General features: G+C 38.4%; 1 protein-coding gene across 1 annotated transcript in view; it reads right to left on the reverse strand.

The window, feature by feature from the left end:
- The window catches only part of FAM193A (family with sequence similarity 193, member A), a 42508-nt gene that overhangs the window by 16780 nt on the left and 5333 nt on the right, over positions 1-20395 (reverse strand). Inside the window, exons 3-13 of the mRNA XM_009076554.1 lie at positions 20281-20395; positions 19840-20007; positions 17579-17813; positions 14283-14407; positions 12030-12174; positions 7415-7492; positions 5749-5861; positions 5351-5593; positions 3274-3427; positions 2995-3174; positions 278-529 (exon numbers count right to left, since the gene is read on the reverse strand). The exon at positions 20281-20395 is cut by the window's right edge and continues 36 nt beyond it. Coding sequence (XP_009074802.1) covers positions 278-529; positions 2995-3174; positions 3274-3427; positions 5351-5593; positions 5749-5861; positions 7415-7492; positions 12030-12174; positions 14283-14407; positions 17579-17813; positions 19840-19940 — 1626 coding nt within the window. The 5' untranslated portion in view covers positions 19941-20007; positions 20281-20395. The remainder of the gene's footprint in view (positions 1-277; positions 530-2994; positions 3175-3273; positions 3428-5350; positions 5594-5748; positions 5862-7414; positions 7493-12029; positions 12175-14282; positions 14408-17578; positions 17814-19839; positions 20008-20280) is intronic.

Here is a 20395-nt window from a genome sequence, read left to right on the forward strand (position 1 = left end):
ATCACTGTTTCCACCATTCCAGACTCATTTGACTCAATGTGCTTTCTAATCACAGTAAGGACATCCCCAGTATTCCTGACAAAAGTTACCCTTAGCCCTGCTGTACAAACCCACCAGTTCTCAATCTGTCTCATTCCCTAGCTCACATTTCTTCCAAAAGGACTACTATGAATTAAAGCAACTTTCATTGTTTCACTGACACTCAGTCATGCTGGTTTTACAATATACAGCATTTCTCCTGGGATGAGGATGGCTCTATCTCCTTTGTGAAACTTACCTTATTGTGTGTGAAGGGAGAAGCTGTATACAAGGTGGGATGGATGAGTGGACGAGGCAGATGAGGAATTGTATGCAATGGTATATGTCCATGGATGTGAGGATAAAGATGAAGTGCAGGATGTGCAGGTTTTTCAGGATTCATGAACTGGTGGCCAGCAGGCAGGCGTCCAGTTGCAAGTGCAGAGGCTGTTAGTCCTGAGGCTTCTTGTTTGCAAACGTGACATTCACAAGCATTTGGACCTTGGTCAGACTGTCAGAAAAAAAAGAAAGCATTAAGAAATTCAGTCTACTCAAGAGAACAAAATCTCAGTAATCACTAACATTATTTCATGTTGCATATACCAATTAGTATTTTCAGAACACCCACAGAATTCTTTTGTCTAATACCAATGGAAAAGTCTTGTAGTCAAGTAAAAGCACTAGTGAAGGATCTTTATCTTACTTCAGAAAACATGAAAGATTAACAGCACTTCATGCTACACAGACATTTCATGTTCACCATCAGTGACAAGCAAAATACTGATACAAAATATTGATACAAACATTGACAGTATTTGCTTATTACTAGGCAATTAATTACCCCAGTATGCAAAGAAGAAATACAATTGGATTAGCATTTTCCACAATTTTCCAAGCATATGGGAAAAAAGTGTGCATAGGAAGTACTGATAAAGGTTGATTAGCTGATAAAGTTGGAAGCAGTCCTAAGCTGCATTAGGCAGAACCATGAAGAACTGAAACTTTTACTGATCTCAAGGTATCATCAGCCTCTGTTGTCATAAAAGAACTCAAGACTTGAGAAGAAAATCAGCCCAGGAAAGAGCAGCTCCATTTCCCTCTCAGTTCAGTACATTTTCCTGCCACTATCACCTGACATTCCACTGGAAGATAACTTTAGCAGGAGCAATACCAGGAACACTTCTCAATTGCTCTGTTTCCCAGCAATGTGGCAGTACACATTTTTCCAAAAACGTAATGTTAGCCAAAATAGTTTTCTAGAAAAGAACTGACAAGTGATAATCTTGTTAAATATGCCTTTCTCTCACAGACAATAACTCCTCATACCACTTAAAAGAATTACAGCTTTTGACAGAAGGTATATTTTAAAAACCAAAGATTTCATAAACCAAATACAATGACTGAATTAATTAGGTGTATACAGAAAAAACCCAATCTTTCCTATTAAAAATACTAGCATTATCAAGAAACTAATACTAACTACTAACAAATGAAAATGGAAAAAGTATGTCAAACAGAACAGTGAGACTCAACCCATTCTGACAAATTTCTGGGTACTGAAAAGGAATCCAAAGAGAAACAGAAATACTGATTAAATGACCAATCCCAAAAGATAATGCCAAAAACCCTCAAATGCACATGACATGTACCAGTGAAATCAATCCTTTAAATACAACACTACACTACTCAGCTCTATTAGGAGAAAGGGATAAAAAAAGAAAGTCATTAAGAGTTCCTCAGAATAATTCTGAGAAAATTCTGTTTCCTCAAAGAAAATGAAAAAGAGAAAGGCTAAATCCAGCTCTTTATCTTGCATTTTAGTTTGCTTCCTTGAGGCAAGTAGATTTACATAATCTCATTTGATTTTCCACAACAAATGCTGAATCTCTTCACCGGTTTCAAATCAGTTTGACAGAGGTCTCACCCCATGAAACTATTAAGTCATTGGTCAGCCATACGCCAAAAAAACCCCTTGACATACTTGCTCAAAGAAAATTAGTTTAATACTCACACATGGGAAAATACTTCCAGTGGAAGGTCTTACAAGCATCTAACCACAGGACCACACCTACTGGGACATGACTGTTGTCTAAGCTCCCAAAGGTGCACCAATGTGGATTCTTTTGCACAATAAGAAATAAAAGTGCCATTCTCTCTCAAAGCATCAAGCCTGTGTCGTAGCTGTGGGTAACCCGGATTAAAAGCCACAAAACCAAATCCATTGGATACTTTCCTTTGGTGCTCATCCCATAAACCAAACACCACTGCTTGCTGAGCAGATGCTCTAGGCATGGTTCTCTGGGGGGTTTGGTGACCCTGCAGTCAAGACCTTAATAATCTGAATGTGTAATAAATATGTGTTACCTAGGTACTCACATAATCCATGCCCTCCCCAATTAATTTCAAATAACATTAATATTTAGCAAAGACCAAGCTCAAACTTCCAAACAGAAATGCTTCTTAGCTTATGTTTCTCATTCATGGAAACAGAGGTAAGTTATTTCCCCTTTTACTGAAGGCACCTTCAACATAGCTAACATATTTCAGGTTTTGACTAAAGGATGTTATTTGCCATGACAATCAGCCGGAAAATATTCTTGGTGTTATACTTACCTACTGAGAACTCAGTATCTTAAAAGTTAAAGGAATAATTGATGATGTAAATGTCTTTTTATTCAAGCAGCCACACTAAAAAAAATCATTTACTACAAAGACTGCTTTTCATAGTATACTAAGGGATTGGAATGGACCTTAGAGACCATCTTGTCTCTGGGCAGAGATACCTCCCACTAGACCAGGTTGCTCAAGGTTTTATCCACCCAACCTGGCCTAGAACATCGCCAGGGTTGGGGCAATCACAACCTCCCTGGGCAACCTGTGCCAGTCTCACACCACCCTCACATTAAACAACTTCCTAACAGGCAATCTAAATTTCCCCTCTTTCAATTTATACCCACTAGTTTTAGATGACTATACCTGTTGACTGGGGTAAGAAGGTGGTGGACTATCCATCTTTGTTTCATCTTTCCTTAATGCCCTTTTTCCTAGCGATATTTCCTCCTTTTGAGTCCCTGGCGGTTCACCGCTGCTCTCCCCATCCGCTTCTTCATCATCTGCTTCTGAGGAACTGCTGCTAGTACTGCTCACCTGAGGAGACTGGACAACATTAGCTCATTAACACAGGTGTGAAGGACAGGCCTTTCTTCAGCAAGCATCCAACTGCTAGAAGAAGATAGGACACTGTAAATGCTGTACCTCATCTTTCAATGCCATGTTTTCACCTCCGCCATTTAGCTCACTGTGAATTCCATTCATGTTGGCTACAACCTCTGCATCGTCGTAATTATTCAGTGGGTAGATGTCAGCAAATTTTGCTGATAAGGGTGCAACATCTTCATCATCACTACCACTGAGGGGAAAAGAGGCTTAGATAAATCACAGTGCTCCGTAACCTCAGTTATAGTGAGAGCAGGTACAACACCAAAATGAAGTTTGAGAGCATCCAAATGTTCCATCTAGGAGTCCAAGGATGGTCTTCCAAGCTGTTCAACTGAACTTACTCTTTCAAGCAAGTAAGATCAAGCAATCTACCATATAATCCTACTGAATGTAGCAGTTGCATGCCCAAACAAACTCAACTGAAAATGAGATTCTCGGATGGTTTTGTGCAAAATCTTTTTCCACCACTGTTTTCTGACCAAGAATATATGGAATTAATAACAACAGGATATGGATGACCATTAATGCAAATGACTTCCTTAACAGAAATTGTCAAGTGGGGAAAGAAAACGTACATAAAATTGAAGATTTTCCACATATTAAATGTCAAACCAGTAGGTAGGGAACAATGAAAACATCACAGTAGCTCTTAAACTTCTCAGTGGCAATTAGCTGGTAGACAAGCCCACATCTGCATGCTTTTCAGAGTCTGCTCTAGAATACTTAATGGCTTTTTTTTGCCATACAGATAGCTAGTAAAAGAACGTGCATGTTTAATTACTCACTCCAGGGAAGTGTTGCAAAGACTGGTTAGTTCATGCTGCTACAACAATTCAGAGTGCTTAAAACCACTCTTCAACTGTGCACTTTATCTTTGTGCATTCCATAAAATACTGCGCCAAAATTTAATTACACGATGGCACCATTAGGCATATTTCATATGTGCAATGAGGAAATAAAACACAGTACATAGTATGAGACACAAAATGGCCCTTCCCCAAGGAGCAGTGGTATCTTCCAAAATAGGCTTCTCACAGTAAATAATACTTGGATTCAACTGAACTAGCTTCTGAAGAGACAAACTGAACAATTTTTGACATTTCAGTACCAAAACTAGTGAGAGTTTACAGAAATGGCAAAGCACACACTTAAGAATATGTAGCTAAACATAGCACCACATAATCTGTTTTCAAGTGCTCCTCGAATGAGCTCAGAAAATAAAGGCCTGCTATGGAAGATTAAACCATTGATGGTAGTAGATAAATGTTGAGAGGAAATAGAACTTCGTGAAGTGACAGTAATCAGAAACATCCCACACATCTGAACTGCCTTCGTTCAGCACAGAGCATTAGCATGGAAGGCTAATGCAAATTTCCTTGACTGTACCAACAGCAGGTATTTCATTAGCATTCCCACCAGTACTCAAGGTGGGTTGTCCAGGGTTTTTTTACGTAGTCCTTTAGAGTATCACATGACAAGGCAGACTGCTGGCTAGCTGTACCCATACTGAGCACAAAAGCCAGTCCACCAAACTCTAACCTGTCGCAATTATGAAGGGGCAGAAGTCTAACATTAGTCTAATGCCTCAGATCTGATGGTCATTGTGACTGCAGCCAAAGAAAGGGGTTGGCAGATATTTCTGATAGGGGCAGTAATTTTTAATGCAAGACTTATATTAACACAACTTCAACAATCCTAAAAGCCTTTTAACAAAGGCTTTTTTGGAACTAAACTGATTCATATGAAACGACAATCCCTCAAAGAAAAGAACACCAGTTCCCTTGCTCAGCCCAGGAAAATGTGACATTTCAAATGATGCTTTAAAGCAGATCAGTACCTGATGTCCTTGTAGTCGCAGAGCAGGAAAGTGTACACTATACACACTTCTAGCAATAATGTTAAGTCAATAACTTCAGATTTTTTTCAGAACTGGAAAGGATTTTTTTTGTATGTATGTTTGCACAACATATAGCACTGGAGTTGTGGTTGGCTGAACACAGCACCACTGAATCCTGTGAGGCAAAAGTAGCACTACATAATGACATCCTGCCAAAGCCACTGCCTGCCTGAGTTCAACACACTGCAAAGCTTTAGCACAGAAAAAAGGACTTACAAAGTTGGTGCAGAACCATTATCTGCGAGGATCAGTCTGGGATGCTGCTGAATTGTAATAGGTGAGCTGGAACCTGATCCTGAACTTGCTGAAGACATACTGGGTGGGCGGATCTCAGACAGATAATCCGGAGCAGAGTCAATTTGCAGCGGTAACTGGTTAATGTGGATATCATCCGTTATAGGAGAATCCATGATGCCACACGTTAAAATGTGTGAAAGGCTGCAGTCATCACAAGTACATCTGTTCAGGAATCAAGATCACAGATATTTATGACCTTGTTTAAGTCACATTCATTTAAAGTAACCACACTCTTTGTTCCAATAATGTATTTCTTTTTTTCCTTGAACAAGAAATTAATGACTTATTATGATTTTATACTAAAAACATCAGCTCACCTTCTTCTATAATTACAGTTGGGACAGTCAGGCATGCTCAAACGTGATGACAGCATGTGTCTCATTGTGTCTGTGAAGTTGTTCTCCCCAGCTAGTGCTTTCTTGTTATTAAGCTGAAGTAAATGGTAAAGGCAGCGTTTTAGTAGTGCAAGTCTTTCCATTAAAAATTCAATGGCACATAATGACAAATTACATAATCAAAAAGGTTCTTTGGGCAACATAATTCAAAGCAGAATAATGCAGAATAATTTCATGAAGGTGGTGTTTTGATCATGAGGGAAAAAGGAAGAAGTTCAAAGTTACAAACAACAAGCATTTGGCACTGAAACTCTTCAAATAAAGTATGTTTCTACTATGAAATAGTAAAGTGGACAAGTCCATCTCCTTGACTCATCTGTACGTACATCTTGCACGGTATTTCTGCTGACGCATTCTGAACTTGAGCAGTTCTTGTCTTGTTTCATGGTATGCACAAAAGGACACTGCTGACAAATGGAGAAAGCAAACTCACCCTTAGCTTGCAAAAAAGAATTAGGACTGATTTTGTAGCCACAATGGGATAGAGTCAAGAAACAAAGTAGCTGCCCAAAACAGGACTTGACTGAATTAGTGAAAAACCACAATCCAAATCACCTCCACCTGGCAAAAACCTAATCCCAAAAGCACCTAATTTCATTAGATACCTACAAGCCTTAGGTTAAACAAGGATGTGCCTAAGCTTCCACTTCTGTAGATGCCCAGATCTGATCCTTACCTAAGCAGCCATGGGCTTACAGCTCACTTAAGGCCAATTAGGATCAAGGAAAAAGAGGATTCTTCTTCAAGTCCTCTGAAGAGACCTGTATACCAGATGTTCTAAAGACATGGTTAACACAGGCTTATGTTCCTTATAGGAAAAAGTACTTACTGATGAGTGGTTTGAGACACTGACTTACGTTTAAGTTTATTAAAATGTACTGTCATACTCTCTCTGGTTCATGACTAATGTTTCTTTCTGCATATTGGTACAGGAACAGAGAAGTTCTCCAGTCAGAGCTGACTTTAGCCAAAGCTCACTTATGGAAAGCATGATGCACACTTGAACACTTCTAGGCTGCAGAAGAAAGTACTGAGTCTTAAGCAGCAGTTTGTTAATAAGGTAGGAATTTCTACTGGCCCCTGTCTGGCTGAAGCTTAAAAAATAAAAAAAAAAGGAATAAGGGTTTGCTCAGCCTTTTCCCCCACAAACCAGATGCAGGAACCATCTCCAGAGCCCTAACAGATGCAATCATCTGCCCTGCTACAGTGGTTCCTACCCCTGCACACCCAGAGGAATTTGTTAAACTCCTGAACACAATATTCCCTATCATGTAAATCAAGACAGCTCCACACTCAATGTATTGGCTATTTTGGATCCCACTCCAGGGCCACAAAAACTCCCCTTTTTCTTTCAAACACCTGGTATTCAATTCTAAGACTGTGTATTTTTTTTACCTTGCAGTAACTGAGCTGACATACTTCTTCTTGGGTCTTACTTGTCTGTATTTTGGCTGATCAAATTTCACACCTGGCATAGTCGCAGAATTAGATCACAAGAACTAGTACAATATACTACACTCATGTTTGCATCCTACAAATATACATGTAGCATTAGTATCATTTAGAATGGTAGAAAGAAAATTCCTACCTGCTCCTCAATAAAACGCCTCTGCTTAAAGAACTCCCAGTCTTCCTTCAGCATGCGTTGCTTTGTTTTCATTGCCATCTAAGAGAGGATTGAAGAAAACACTTCAACAACAGAAAACCTACACTGTTGTCAATTGTTCTATCAGTTTCACCAAAACCAGCTTGTCTACACTATTTTGTAAGTACTTACACACTTAGTCAATATGACGTGTATTTTATTTGCTAAGAATTTGAGTCATTTACACATAAGATTTTATGTTCATATCCACTATGTTTTCAGCCAGATTTTTCCGCCATTGCTCCTTATATTAATATTTCTTTTCCATAAATATTTTCATAACACAATAAATCATGATTGGCATTAAATACTCAACCCTATCAGATCCACTAAAATCTAGAGATACAGAACTAACATCAAGGCCTCAATGCAGGCTCAAGTGATGTATCACATGTGGAACAAACCACCCAAAGAGTCAAAAGAATCAAAAGTAGTGACCTAGACTAACACTACTGACCACTTTTATTCCTCAAAGTTTTTCATGCCCTTGATTTATCTAAGGCTGGAAAAATACTTTTAAATTATTTGTCTCTGGAATTCTATCACCATAAAAGCACACAGCCCATAACATTTTGTACACAAAGGATACTTTTCTGATTCAGTACATAAATTTACCCTCTAATAGAAGAGAAGAACAACCACCTAGGTTATCTTTTACAGTTCTTTTCTTCATTTACCTAAAAAATTTTAAAAACCCCTAACCCATCACCTTACAGAATGCAACAAATTGCTTCATAAAAACAGCTTAGTGAGCCAAAGCCCATCCAGTTATACCATTAGCAATCTTCTTTTCTCTTTCAAAATCATGCCTCCAGGAACTCATACTTGATCAAAAGTTAAAATTCTTACTACTAAGCTAAATATATTACTGCTATTATCATTATTTAACTTAGGAAAATGAAATTGTAACCTGGGGATCTGAAACAGTACTAAGTGGTAAAATTTTGCCTAGCTAATTTCTGAAACTATCAGCATCATATTTTAATTACTACTGTGGATTTTGATTTCTCTTGCTCTAGTAAGGTTATGTTAACACCAAAAAAATGAGTTTCTCATGTCCATGTGTGTGTGAAAAACCCCCAAAGAAACAAAAAACAGCATCCATGAAATATTCTTGAACCACTGGTCCCATTTCCTAGACACAGTCAAAGGCACTGCAGAGCCTCAGGCCAGCAACACCAGAAATTTCATCCTGGCTGCACTACCAGCTTTTGAGAACCCTTAAGCTATATTTAAAACCAGCAACACTCACTGTTTTAGGTGCCCTGCCACCTAGCAGAATCCTCACCATCAAAGACAGACACCTACATTCACTATACATTATCAGAGAAGACTGTGAATGCCAAAGAAGGACATTTAAAACAGCCACTGCATTAACTGGGAAATGCCTGCTCAAGAATGCCAAGAAACTGTCAAAGAAAACAGCATGGTATAAGTCCTGGTACTTGAGTGCTAATGGGAACAAGGGCTGACACTCAAGTTTCCTACTTCTGACTTTGCAGCCTTTCCAATACTCCATAGCTGCAAGTATCTTAACTTATTAATTCCATAAACAATAGTAAGTCAGTTCCCTCCTTTCTTTTCCCCAACAAACATTTATTTCAGCAGAGCAAAGCAGCCGTGACACAAACCACATGAATCATGCCCAAGAACTCTGCTAGGGAGAGGGAGATAATTTTAATGCCCTCAGAAGAAAAAATTTACACTTCAGTCTTGCACATCTGCAATGGATATGCTACTACTGCTGCCCAATGGAGAAGAGAGGTCCACTACCATCCTCTTCCTTCCTCCCAGTTTATTTGAGGCTAAAGAAGTCTTTGAGATCCATCAGACAAGACATGGCAAATTGAGACAGGAGAGCAAGTAATTTTCCATTCTGAAATAGAGTTCATCATGAAACAAAGTCAGCAGTTTGGTCAAAACCACTAGTGAGAACAGAGTAAAATTTTGCCTAGCGGTATGAACTCTGTTCTCAGAGTTTGCTGCTTCCCAATTTGAAAGTCTGCATCAAATGTGAATAGCACATTTGAGCACCCCAAATTCCACGTGTGAATCTAATCTACTTTCCTAGCCTGTATCACTAGAAATAATCAAAACAACTTCTCTTTATCACAAACTCTCAGCACACAAAAATAGTATTTCAATTATTTATGCAACCACCATAACAACAAAACCCAATTAAGCCCATATAATACTATTTTTCCTACAAAGATGACTAAGACGGTAAAAAAAAAAATCACACACAAAGATGGAGAGACAAAGGAGAAGCTCTCCTTGGGCAAAGGGATTCCTGGGGAAAAAACCCAACACTTTCACACAAAGTATATATGACTATCCAGCCATTATGTGTGGAAATGATTCAGGACCTCCTGAGGTAAATATTGGCTGAATTTGGCAAGAAAAACAGGATCTGGGGGTACATGTTGCATACACTTAAACTCTCCTGTATTCCAAATACTCCAAAGATCTTCCTCAGATTTTAAGATGTGATGTCACAGGTGCTGACACGAACGAATCCTTACTCCAAGCTCTATTACAGCTTACACACGTGGTACAGCACTGTATTAAGTTACACGTCTGTGCATGACACAGCTGTCTTACACTGTCTTAAAAAACTAGTATTTATATTCCTTGCAAAAGCAATTACTTTTTCTCCCCCAGAACAAGAAACATAACATACTGCAGTGGGGGGGCCATTACTTATCTCTGCTGATGCCCTGTACAAAATTTTGGTGTAGTTCAACAGTAGATAAATGATGATCATTTTTAAATTTTCTTTCCTTTCTAACCTTTCAAACACTAGCAATAAACCCTCACAATTTTGTTAAGCAAACAGGCAAGCAAATAATGAACATTCATTCACTGTCAGGAGCCACAGTTCCTACAGTAGCTGGGCTTTCTGATTTCTACTTTGTTGACAAAAACATCACTGCAAATTCAGGTGAGATGGTCATAGTGAATGATGTATTTTTGATCAAGAGATGATAACCACAAGTTATCACCAACATGGGGTTTAAGGCATAAAAATATCAGTTTCTTCCTTAAAACGTGATGGTTTAAGTTTTAGAATTGTTTCCCCTACACACCACACCTTGCAGGTATTTTTGGACATTAGGAAATAAGTCATCACATTAAGTTTCCCCAGTTAGGAGAAAGGACGTCTGTTTGCAGCAGGACACAGGCTTCACTGAGCAAATTATGGAAGTGCTGTCCCTGTGGCAGTTGTGTGGTCACTTCATACAAAGAGAGAAGGAAAAAATCAGCTAAGAGTTGATTTTCAAATAGTGCAGGTCAATCAGTCAGAAGACTGTTACCAATGTGACTTTACAGAAAAGCCATTTTAAAAAAATGGAAGCGAATGATGAGAAGTGAACTGGGTTTCCTTTCTTACTAGAGTTGCAGGATCAGACAGCCCTGACACTCTGGGGAAAATGACTTCTAGTAGCATAAAATCTGATATGATGAAATTTTACTACGCTGCAGTCAAATATTTAGGTGCATAAAATCAGCCAGATCAAGAGAAAACTTTGTAACTGATAGCTCACAGCCGCAGTCTCCAAATATAGAACAATCTCTAAAAATAAAATTAGTTATGTCTTGTCTCCATCTTAAAGGCACTGGAATTAATGGTGAAAGTTCACTTAAATCCTCAACACAGGGAACAGCTTCTGCAGGACAGTTACAGTATATTATAAGTCTAAAATATGTTTGTTGTTAATCTATAGAAGTAACATAGCATTACTGAATCTCAAATTATATCTTCATATTCCTAATGGCAATAGAACTGCAAAATATAAGAAAAGCACTATAAAATTCTGCATCTTCAGTTATTTCCAAAACATTTTTTTCTAGTACACTTTAGATTGAACAGTATTCAAACCCTTATTTTGAGGTGTATTAAAAAAAAAAAAAGCATGAGACTAAAAGCACATGAGAAGTTTTTTGAAGAGTATGAACAACCATTTGCAAAACAAACAGCTATTTCTTCCTTGACTATGTAGGAGTCAACATAACATGATTATTTTCTGAAACAGCACAAATTCAGAAGAATCATCTATCAGACCATATACTTAATTCCAAAAAGACAACTTCAGAGGTCTCAATATTTTAGGCACTGAGACGAATTGGAGTTCCCATTTTGACAACAGTATAAAGATGATCACACTATGCAACATGCAATAGTTTTTACGAGCAATCTCCTTCTCTAGTTTTCATTCAATGTAATTATTATTTCGGAAGCTCAGGAGTTTTTGTGAGGTGGGTTGTTTATTGTTCCTGGGGCTAATTTACAGGTTGAAGCAGTTAAAAAGTGTTCAAAGACCATCTCTAAACAATGACCCGACAATCTGCTTCAACAGTTTGAAGATGTTATTATACAATCACCAGTAAGTATTGCTATGTTAGAGCTTTTCTATCATGAATGACTGACATCAATGAAAAAAGTTACATCTTGTTGCTTCAAAGCTCTGGATAAAAATACCAAAAAAATGATTCTTCAGGCACAACCCTGCATGGGCTGCTCCATATGCAGTCTTGAGACTGTTAGCATGACTCTTACCTGTTCATCAACATAGTCATCTATTCTTTTCTGGCATTCAAGCCATGCTTCAGCCACTTGGCCCATTTCCTGTTCCAGCTGGTGATACCTTTGTAGCAAAGTACTATACATATCTTCACTACAGGAATCGTGTGTTGTTCCAAGCCTAAAAGTTGAAATAGCACTTGTTATAGAAGAGACATTTCCCTGAAGACTCACACTTTTAAGTTCTGCCAGCCAAAAAAAGTGCTGTGAAAATGTGGTAATTGACACACCTAGGCCCACATAGCTGCTTGTAGCCCCCAAACTGAGTCCTTTTAGTAATTTTCCAAAAAATATCCAAAACCGGCTTATTCCAATCTTCTGTAACCAACAACAGCAAGAATGTGGGAAGTGCCACATTGCTAGAGCCTCTTTCCCACGAGCAACCAGATGACAAACCTACTGAGCTGTATTTATTCAAATTTTGCTGCTTGATATATTTATCCTTCCAAACTCTATGGGCTAAATATATGTTTACTATTTACTTAAGAGCTATATAATAAAAATAAAGCTGAACTCTCAAGGCCCATGCTAAAAAGATTACTAGACAAGTTGGAGTTCCAGGTGGGAATGTGCTGTACAACGAGACAAGTGAGATGAAAGCAGTTATCTACTATCACTTGAGCAGCACTGAATTCTAAACATGGTTCTGCCATTCACCAATGACTGTGTCTGTGAGAAGCCCCAGAAACAAGAGACAGACTGGTCTCCCTTCCTACTACTACATCTTTGCTCAGCATCATCAAAATGCTTCTTAGTTAAGTATGCTAACTCCCAATACATGGACTTCAGAAATAACAAAAGACAAAATTCTACTCCATAACGTGTTTAAAGCACACTGAATTGTAATGATCTGCCAAATGACACCAATAAACTGAAGCTTTACAATCTTTCTGCTACTCAGTCACCAAGGGGAAACTGGGGGGTAGTTAATTAGGCACAGAAGTTGTGTGGCAAGTCAAAGCCAGTACCGAAAAACCAAAATTGAACCATTTCAGAACTTGATATTTAAACTCACTTCCAGCACTTCAAGGAGGTTGGTCATAGGTTTTCATTGCCATGGGATGCTAACACAACCTAAGAACCACAGAGTCCTGCCTATCATCTGGCAAGGAGCTAAGCTGTGCACAACATGTTTTAAAAAAAGTTAGGTTAGAAGCAGAAGAGTTTAATTTTTAAAAATCTCTAGATTAGCAATGCAACAGCATTTACACTTTTAAGTGTGACTCTGTGTAAAGGTTAACATAGTGCTAGCAAATACACTTTCACCCCTGGAGGCAAGTATAAAGCAACAATCTAGGTAATATTTCAGTCCTGTAAACAGAGATGGAATGTATTCCTGGGCTGCAGTAAAAAAAGGTAGGGAAAAGCATAACACATACATAATACCTAACAATAATTGCTCACTTGAAAGTAACTGAATCTTCCAAGCTGTTCCTGTTGACATAGGTCCTACTGTACACCTACCTACATATTTTGATCAGGAACCCAATACTTTCTCTACTGCACACAAATGATTCCCTACTGACCACATGATCACAGGACTAGGCTGCTCCCTGCTTCTCCATGCCAGGCCTCTCTGATGGAGCATTTCTCCTCCAATTTCCAATGGAAGGCAGATTACCCTCCAGAAAGATGTCTCAGGGGATACCTAATTCTCTCACTTCCAAGACCCAGAGAGCTCCACAATAAATCCTGAGTCTCCATGAAAACGACGCAATCTATGGAAGAGGAAGCTTGTGCTGAACCTCTCCTTTCAAAAACACTCATATGACTCAATCTAGGCAAAACTCTAAGTTTAAGGGTGTTTCACATAAACTACCTAGTGAACATAAACGCACTGGAAAAGAAATTCCTGCAGGAAGAGATGCTGACTTCATCATTATTTGAGCACTATGGGAAGCAGAAGCTTTAATTTGCCTGCAGACCTATAAAGACAGCAACAATGCCTGATGATAGGTGAAAACAGTCCTAGTCAGTCATGCCATCGGTATTTTCACAGGATGTTGTCATTTTACTGGGTAACCTGCAACTAAGCAGATTAGGGTTGCAATTCTTCTGAAAAACAAGTCATGACAGCAACCTGCTCAATCAAAAACATTGTTTAAGACAGATCCACAACGATTTTTTCCTATTCAACTGTTGCAGTAAATTTATTTATTTTTAACACTGGTTGCAAACCAGAATTTTCATTTCTCCTTTAAAAATTATCAAACAAACATTAAACTCTACCTCAGCTGTGATACCAACGTTGGCAAGCTATTCTGCAAGAGTGGCTCAGAAAATACCAGATTTTCAAACAGATGCTTGTTGTGCAATTCCCATGTCACCTGAAATTTCTTCAAATGCTCATTTTCCTATAATGAAAAAACAACCAGAAATATGTCAGGAGTTAGAAAATACAAAATAAAAAATCTGTCCAAGGCAAGAATTTTTAAAAAAGTCTAGTTTCCAACCTACAGGCTGCATTAACCAGCTCAGATCCTATGCAGTTTTAATACCCAGAAAATTTGAACTTAAGTAATTCTTTAATGACTTTAACAACTATAGCTTCATTCCGTGTTTTTCTAAATTGGCATGAATTAGGAAAAAAAGAAAAATCAGGCTCATTGTTCAAAGCTTCCACTCATTTCTGCACAGAAAGATGTATTTTACAATCTGAACCCATAACTCTCAGGTTTTCTAGTCAAACAATTGTCTATCTGATGATTTTTCAGTTCTTTGAACTTGTCTAGCAAGATTCATATATAATGGCAAGCTATAATCTTTGTTCAAAACTCTTATAAATCAAGTAAACATTTCTCCCCAAGTGCTGTTTAAAAATTGGAGTCTTCTAAATAGACAGGAGACCAACAGTAGTAAGCAGACGTTTTTGTATTTGAGGTTATTGTATATAATTTCAACACCTAAAACTTAAAACTATTGTCATCAAAACATAAGAATTTCAGACATGTAAAATATATTTTTCAAGGCAGCAAGTTTTCCCACATATCACCAGCAGTACATTGGTTTTCTCTCCCAGGACTAACCCATGCAGCAGAATTAAATGCAAATGTTGTGGCTCTCAGATCAGCAAGTGAGCCCTATGCACTATAACCTCAAGTATTCAGAAATACCAGAATACTCTGGAATTTTAAAGTTTTGGTTAAGCGTAGTGAGTTAAAAAAACCCAAACCAAACATTCATTGCAGACCTAAGCATCAGACAAGTAGTATTCAAAAAAAGATTTAAGTTTGACGTTTTATTACTGAGGAAAGGTGAGTGTTGGGCTTGACTTGCACAAGGCACATGTACTCTTTGACTCTGAGAATTATGTCTTCAAAATTTCTACAAATTGCTACTAATTTCTCAAGGGTCACTGAAGTTGATTTCCTAAGCAATTTCCATATTATGCTGTGAACAAAACCATCAGCACTTCTCCACAAAATCCTGCATATTAGTTTGTGCAGATCATGATATTTCTCACCAAGAAATACCAGGCAAGTTTTCCTTTGTAATCTGCTATACTTGAGGGCTCTTCTGTATTGACCAGAGTCTTTCCCACTTGCTGTCAGTATAATCTGTCCCTGGTGGGGCACAAGGCTTTAGTTCCTGCTCTTGAAGTTACCTGAATTCCTTTGAACGGAAGGACAGCTGCTCATAATTTCGTTGAGAAATTAGTTCCTCACAGGTGGAGGTTCAAGGCCTTGAATGCCTTTGTACAGTACACTACGTGCAAAGCTTTCATCTCTAAAAGGAAGGCTGCAACACCTTTAGAGATCTTGGCTGCCTTTTAAGTACTTCAGCTGAAAAGATTCCTTCTTCCATAGTGCTGTGGTATCTCAAGAGGAAACATCCATGCACACTTAAAAGGCTAGTGACCCTGCTCCATGTATTGAAAGCTGTGACATACCACTCCATTTAATAAGAAGGTCATTTAATAAATCTACAAAGTTTATGACAAGAGACAGTATCTTCGTTCTCACATTTCAGTTTCTGCATGTCACAGCTTAGTAGAAAGAAGTTTTATTGGGCTGCAAAAGCACAAGAAAAATCTGGTCTATTTTGCATTTTCTTATGCTTTGTTTTGCAAAAGAGCAGAAGGATTTTATTTTACTTGGAATATTGTCAGAAAAGGAGTAGGTAAGGGACTTCAAGCACCTTCTGTCTTTTCACGGCCATTATCTCAATCTCTCATACCTACTAAGTTTGCATGACTACTAGTTCACAATAATTGCCAGGGGGAAAAAATATCAAACAGTTATTTTCTGACCAGCTGTGTAATTCTGGCACTAATAGGTTCATTACTGGCAGATCCACTTGGAGAAAGCTAACATTTATACTGGAAACCATCCGCTTGTCAGCTGAACAAGTTCAGTGCAAATCGACCTGAAGAGCAATCTTCACTCAAGCACCTTGTTAGAAACTTAATGACTATTAAAAGCAGCCAATAAACAGGAGGTGGCAGTGACCTCACGTCCGTATCTCTGTGATAAAGCTGAGGAAGATAATACAGACAACAGCAAATGCACAGCACTGACAAGAAAGAAAAGCAACAGATGTTCAAGTTTCTTAATAGAAACATCTTCCTGCTTTGCCAACTCCATTTTAACAGCAGCCTTACCTCAGTAATGACACTCCTGCTTTCCCTCGTTTTATAGCCTTCTCACCTGTGGCCATCACACACTATTTACTTCTTCTTTACATCTGTTTATACACCTAGACAGTCACTGTCAGCTAACTGGCAATAAAATCCAGCTTCACCAGTTTATCTACCTTTTTTCCCTACTTGTGCGAAGTTTACACAAGAAAAGGGATGTACAGGATAAGAACATGAACAAAGGATGCATGAGAAAGGATGAACAATGAAACAGAATTAATAACCTTCTCAGGCCTTAAACAAATAGAATTACAGAATTTGTTTACTGCATTACTCATTCATGATGGACAGTTACACAACAAGAAATTTTTCAGGCTGTGGCTTATTTTATACCTGACAATATAATCCCAAGTCTAACATCACAATCAGCTGACATAAAAAAAAAAGGCATTTAAGAAACAACTTTAGAAATCATAACATAGCAGATTGATTCCTAGGCAAGAGAGAATCTTTCAGGTAGCTATCCTTGATTAGAAGTGGAAAGAAACTTAGACTGTTTCATTGTTCAATTTTAACACTACAAATAAAAGTTTGTGTCCTTTAGACATGGCTGTCAAGAGACCATTAAAGATTAAGAGAAGTGTTGCCCACATTTTCAAAGGCATTATCCAGTATTTTGTAAATCTGCTTAAAGATTTATTTCAGAGTAAGTGCCACGAACATCACACCTTTTCCTTTACATGCAAAAAATAATTTCAATTCACTGCAAGAGATGCCTACTCCACACTGAGTATTTAAACCTGCATTTTCAGACTCTCCCTGTCTCCAAGGATGCACACAAAAAGAACCTTACATTTTACAACCCCAGAAGACACCTGAAAGAGCCCAGAACAACTCTGCTAGCATTCCCCTAGCAATAGAAGCACACAGGTTGCTTTTTCAGTCTTACCAGAGTAACTAGGAAGGCGCTGATTGTACACGCTGCCTGACAGAGGGCACTGTATTCTTCAAGTAGGAGTGAAATGAACTGCTGTGCCTGTGGTGGCCCTTCTGTTGCTAATGTTGATGCAACTTTAGATCCCAGTGATAAGTGTCTGAGCAGACGAACCTTCATCTCAAGGACATATTCTCTAGCTTGCTGTTCCAACCGTTGGTAAAGCTGGTATGGATCTCTTTCACAAAGCCTTTATTTTTAGAATATTTGTGACCAAAAAAAAGAAACATGCAATCAACATTTTTCATTTATCTATAAATATTTACCAGTTATCACTCATCATCAGAAACCACCTCAATAGCTAGGGTTTACAGAACTACCTTAAATCCCAGACAACACAGTCCAGTCCCCTACTTGTACATGTGTGGAACTGAGCACCTGTGTACCTGTAGGACCAGGATGCTTGCACACCTGAGGGACAAACTGATACAGAACTTCACTATTTCACTTCACCCTGTGAGCTCAAAAACCTTTACACCATTTGCATACAACCCCACAGGCACCCAGACTCTTCAGACAAGCTTTTTCACAACTTCTCCGTGTTCTTCTTAGATGTGACAGATTTATGTCCGCAGAAGAGAGCTGAACACGATGGCTGCTTTGAAGCACTTTAAATAATTCCACTTCACTTTAAAGTCCTGTGAAAGGAGTTTAAGCACTTGCCTCAGTTTTTTTACAGCACAGGTAGGTGACGTAGAAGAAAGGGATTAGATAAGTACTTAAAAGTTAGATGAATACAAGTCTGCTGCTATCTAATCCATGCTCTTCCCTCACCACTCACAAAACAGTCCTATCACATTGCCATCAAGTATTCCAGCATACAATACGGACATCACTTGGCACCACTACTTATTTCCAAGTAAGACAACCAGACAGTCCATTTCTGGCCAGCTGTGTCTAATAGAGCTGAGCATGGAATTTCTGCCTCTTAAACACAGAGTTGCTTGGCCACAGCAAGATCTTCAGCTACCTAAATGTTTTATTTTCAGGGGTGTTTTAATGCTTTCAATACCTACAGTGACTAGTTTTGTTTAAAAATTCTGCATGACATTAGCACCACAGACTGGACACACTGGTGTCAGCTCACATTGTATCCTAATTTTATTTCATACTTAGAGACCATAAGGAACTCGAGGGAAAAATAATCCTATTGACATTTAAGGTTTCCTTCTCTGTGATCCTGTTTCTGGCTTTGTATTTTAATATTCTCTCTCAAAAGTGAAAAACAGTTCTAGAGCAATCAAAGCTGCTGAGTACAAAAGAAATGTACACAGTATATGTTTCAGTTTCCAAATTTTTTCATTAAAAAGAAAATGCATATTATCAACAACCATTTTAGCTGTGATTCAGTTTTAATTGCCTACACACTATGCAATGTTTAAACATCTTTGATTTCAAAGCCTATGCTGCATGTTTTGATCACTCAAATAAACAAAGGGTGACTAATAGGGAGGCACACTATATTACTCTGCTTGTACAGAACTCATGTTCAGAACCAAACACTCAGTTTTTACATAACTGAAGTGCAATAAGCTTATTTAATTATCTATTGAGGCCAGTTCAGATGCAGAGTCAGAGCTACATGACTATAGCCTTTCAAAAAATTATTTACACCACCAGAATTTAGCTTCAGCTAGAAATTCCACATAACAACTACAGCTGGTCAGACTAGTCAGACCTTGATATATTAAGTACAGACAGAACCAAAACCTTGACCACGTTCAGTTAGACAGAAACAGAGATGGACCTCCCAGAGCACTTTAAGGACTGCCACACTATTCTCAAAAAGAGAAAAAACCACCACTGAGGATCTCATTAAGCCAATCTTCAACTTCACACCTAGAAAAGCTACAATTTTGACTTCTAAAATGAGAACAAAGTTCTTGTAATTCAACTCATCTAGTGATCAATATCACTTTTTTCTTCATTTTTACAAAGTCTCTTCTAGCTGTTACAACTACAGTAAGGTACAACCACTGCTATAACTCAGGTGAGTTCCACAAAGTCAGATTTTCATGTGGTGTGAGTTAAACTCAGTCTTATGAATAATCATCACTTTGAGTTCTTTTGAAGAATAAGATTTTGGGAGCCTTCTATAATTATACATTTATATTCCTATTGACAACAGCCTATGAATTTAATAGCATCCCATGCATCCTAACCAGCACGGCCAAATCCTGCACAAAAGAGAATGAATATTCTTCCAAGTGACATACCTATCTACCAGCTCTTTCATTCCTTCTTTATCTGGTACCAACGACTGGTCTTGGTCGTCTGCCAAGGGGGTTCCAGCCTGGCGATATATACACCGCACCATGTATCTCACTTCTGACCAGTAGTTCTGAAGCTGCTGAGGTTCACGTTCAGGCTCTGCTGAATTTTCTCTGCAAATAATGACAAAAATAATTACTCTCTATGTGCATACATCACATAGGTGTATTGATTCTTACTATTCTGAAGATGCTTTTCTGGAGAAAAAAAACCCAGTACACCTGAAAATGCCTAAAACAAATATGAAACTGGATAAATACTGCCATCCATAAATTACTGTTACTGTCAGCGTCTTTAGGAGAGTTTAAGCATATACCTACAAGATACAGCACTACTGACAGTCTGACTACAACCACCCTGCTGCTGAGCTTGAGTTCAGTCCTTACCTGCGCTCGTTACAGGCCTCACAGTTGCAGGCTATGTCTGAAGGAGAGGAATTGCTGAGATCTGCAGCAGGCACTGTCTGTGCACCAACAGTTATTCTCCCTCCTCCCACAGATT

This window comes from Acanthisitta chloris, unplaced genomic scaffold, assembly GCF_000695815.1.
Source record: "Acanthisitta chloris isolate BGI_N310 unplaced genomic scaffold, ASM69581v1 scaffold6996, whole genome shotgun sequence".
Taxonomy (NCBI): domain Eukaryota; kingdom Metazoa; phylum Chordata; class Aves; order Passeriformes; family Acanthisittidae; genus Acanthisitta; species Acanthisitta chloris.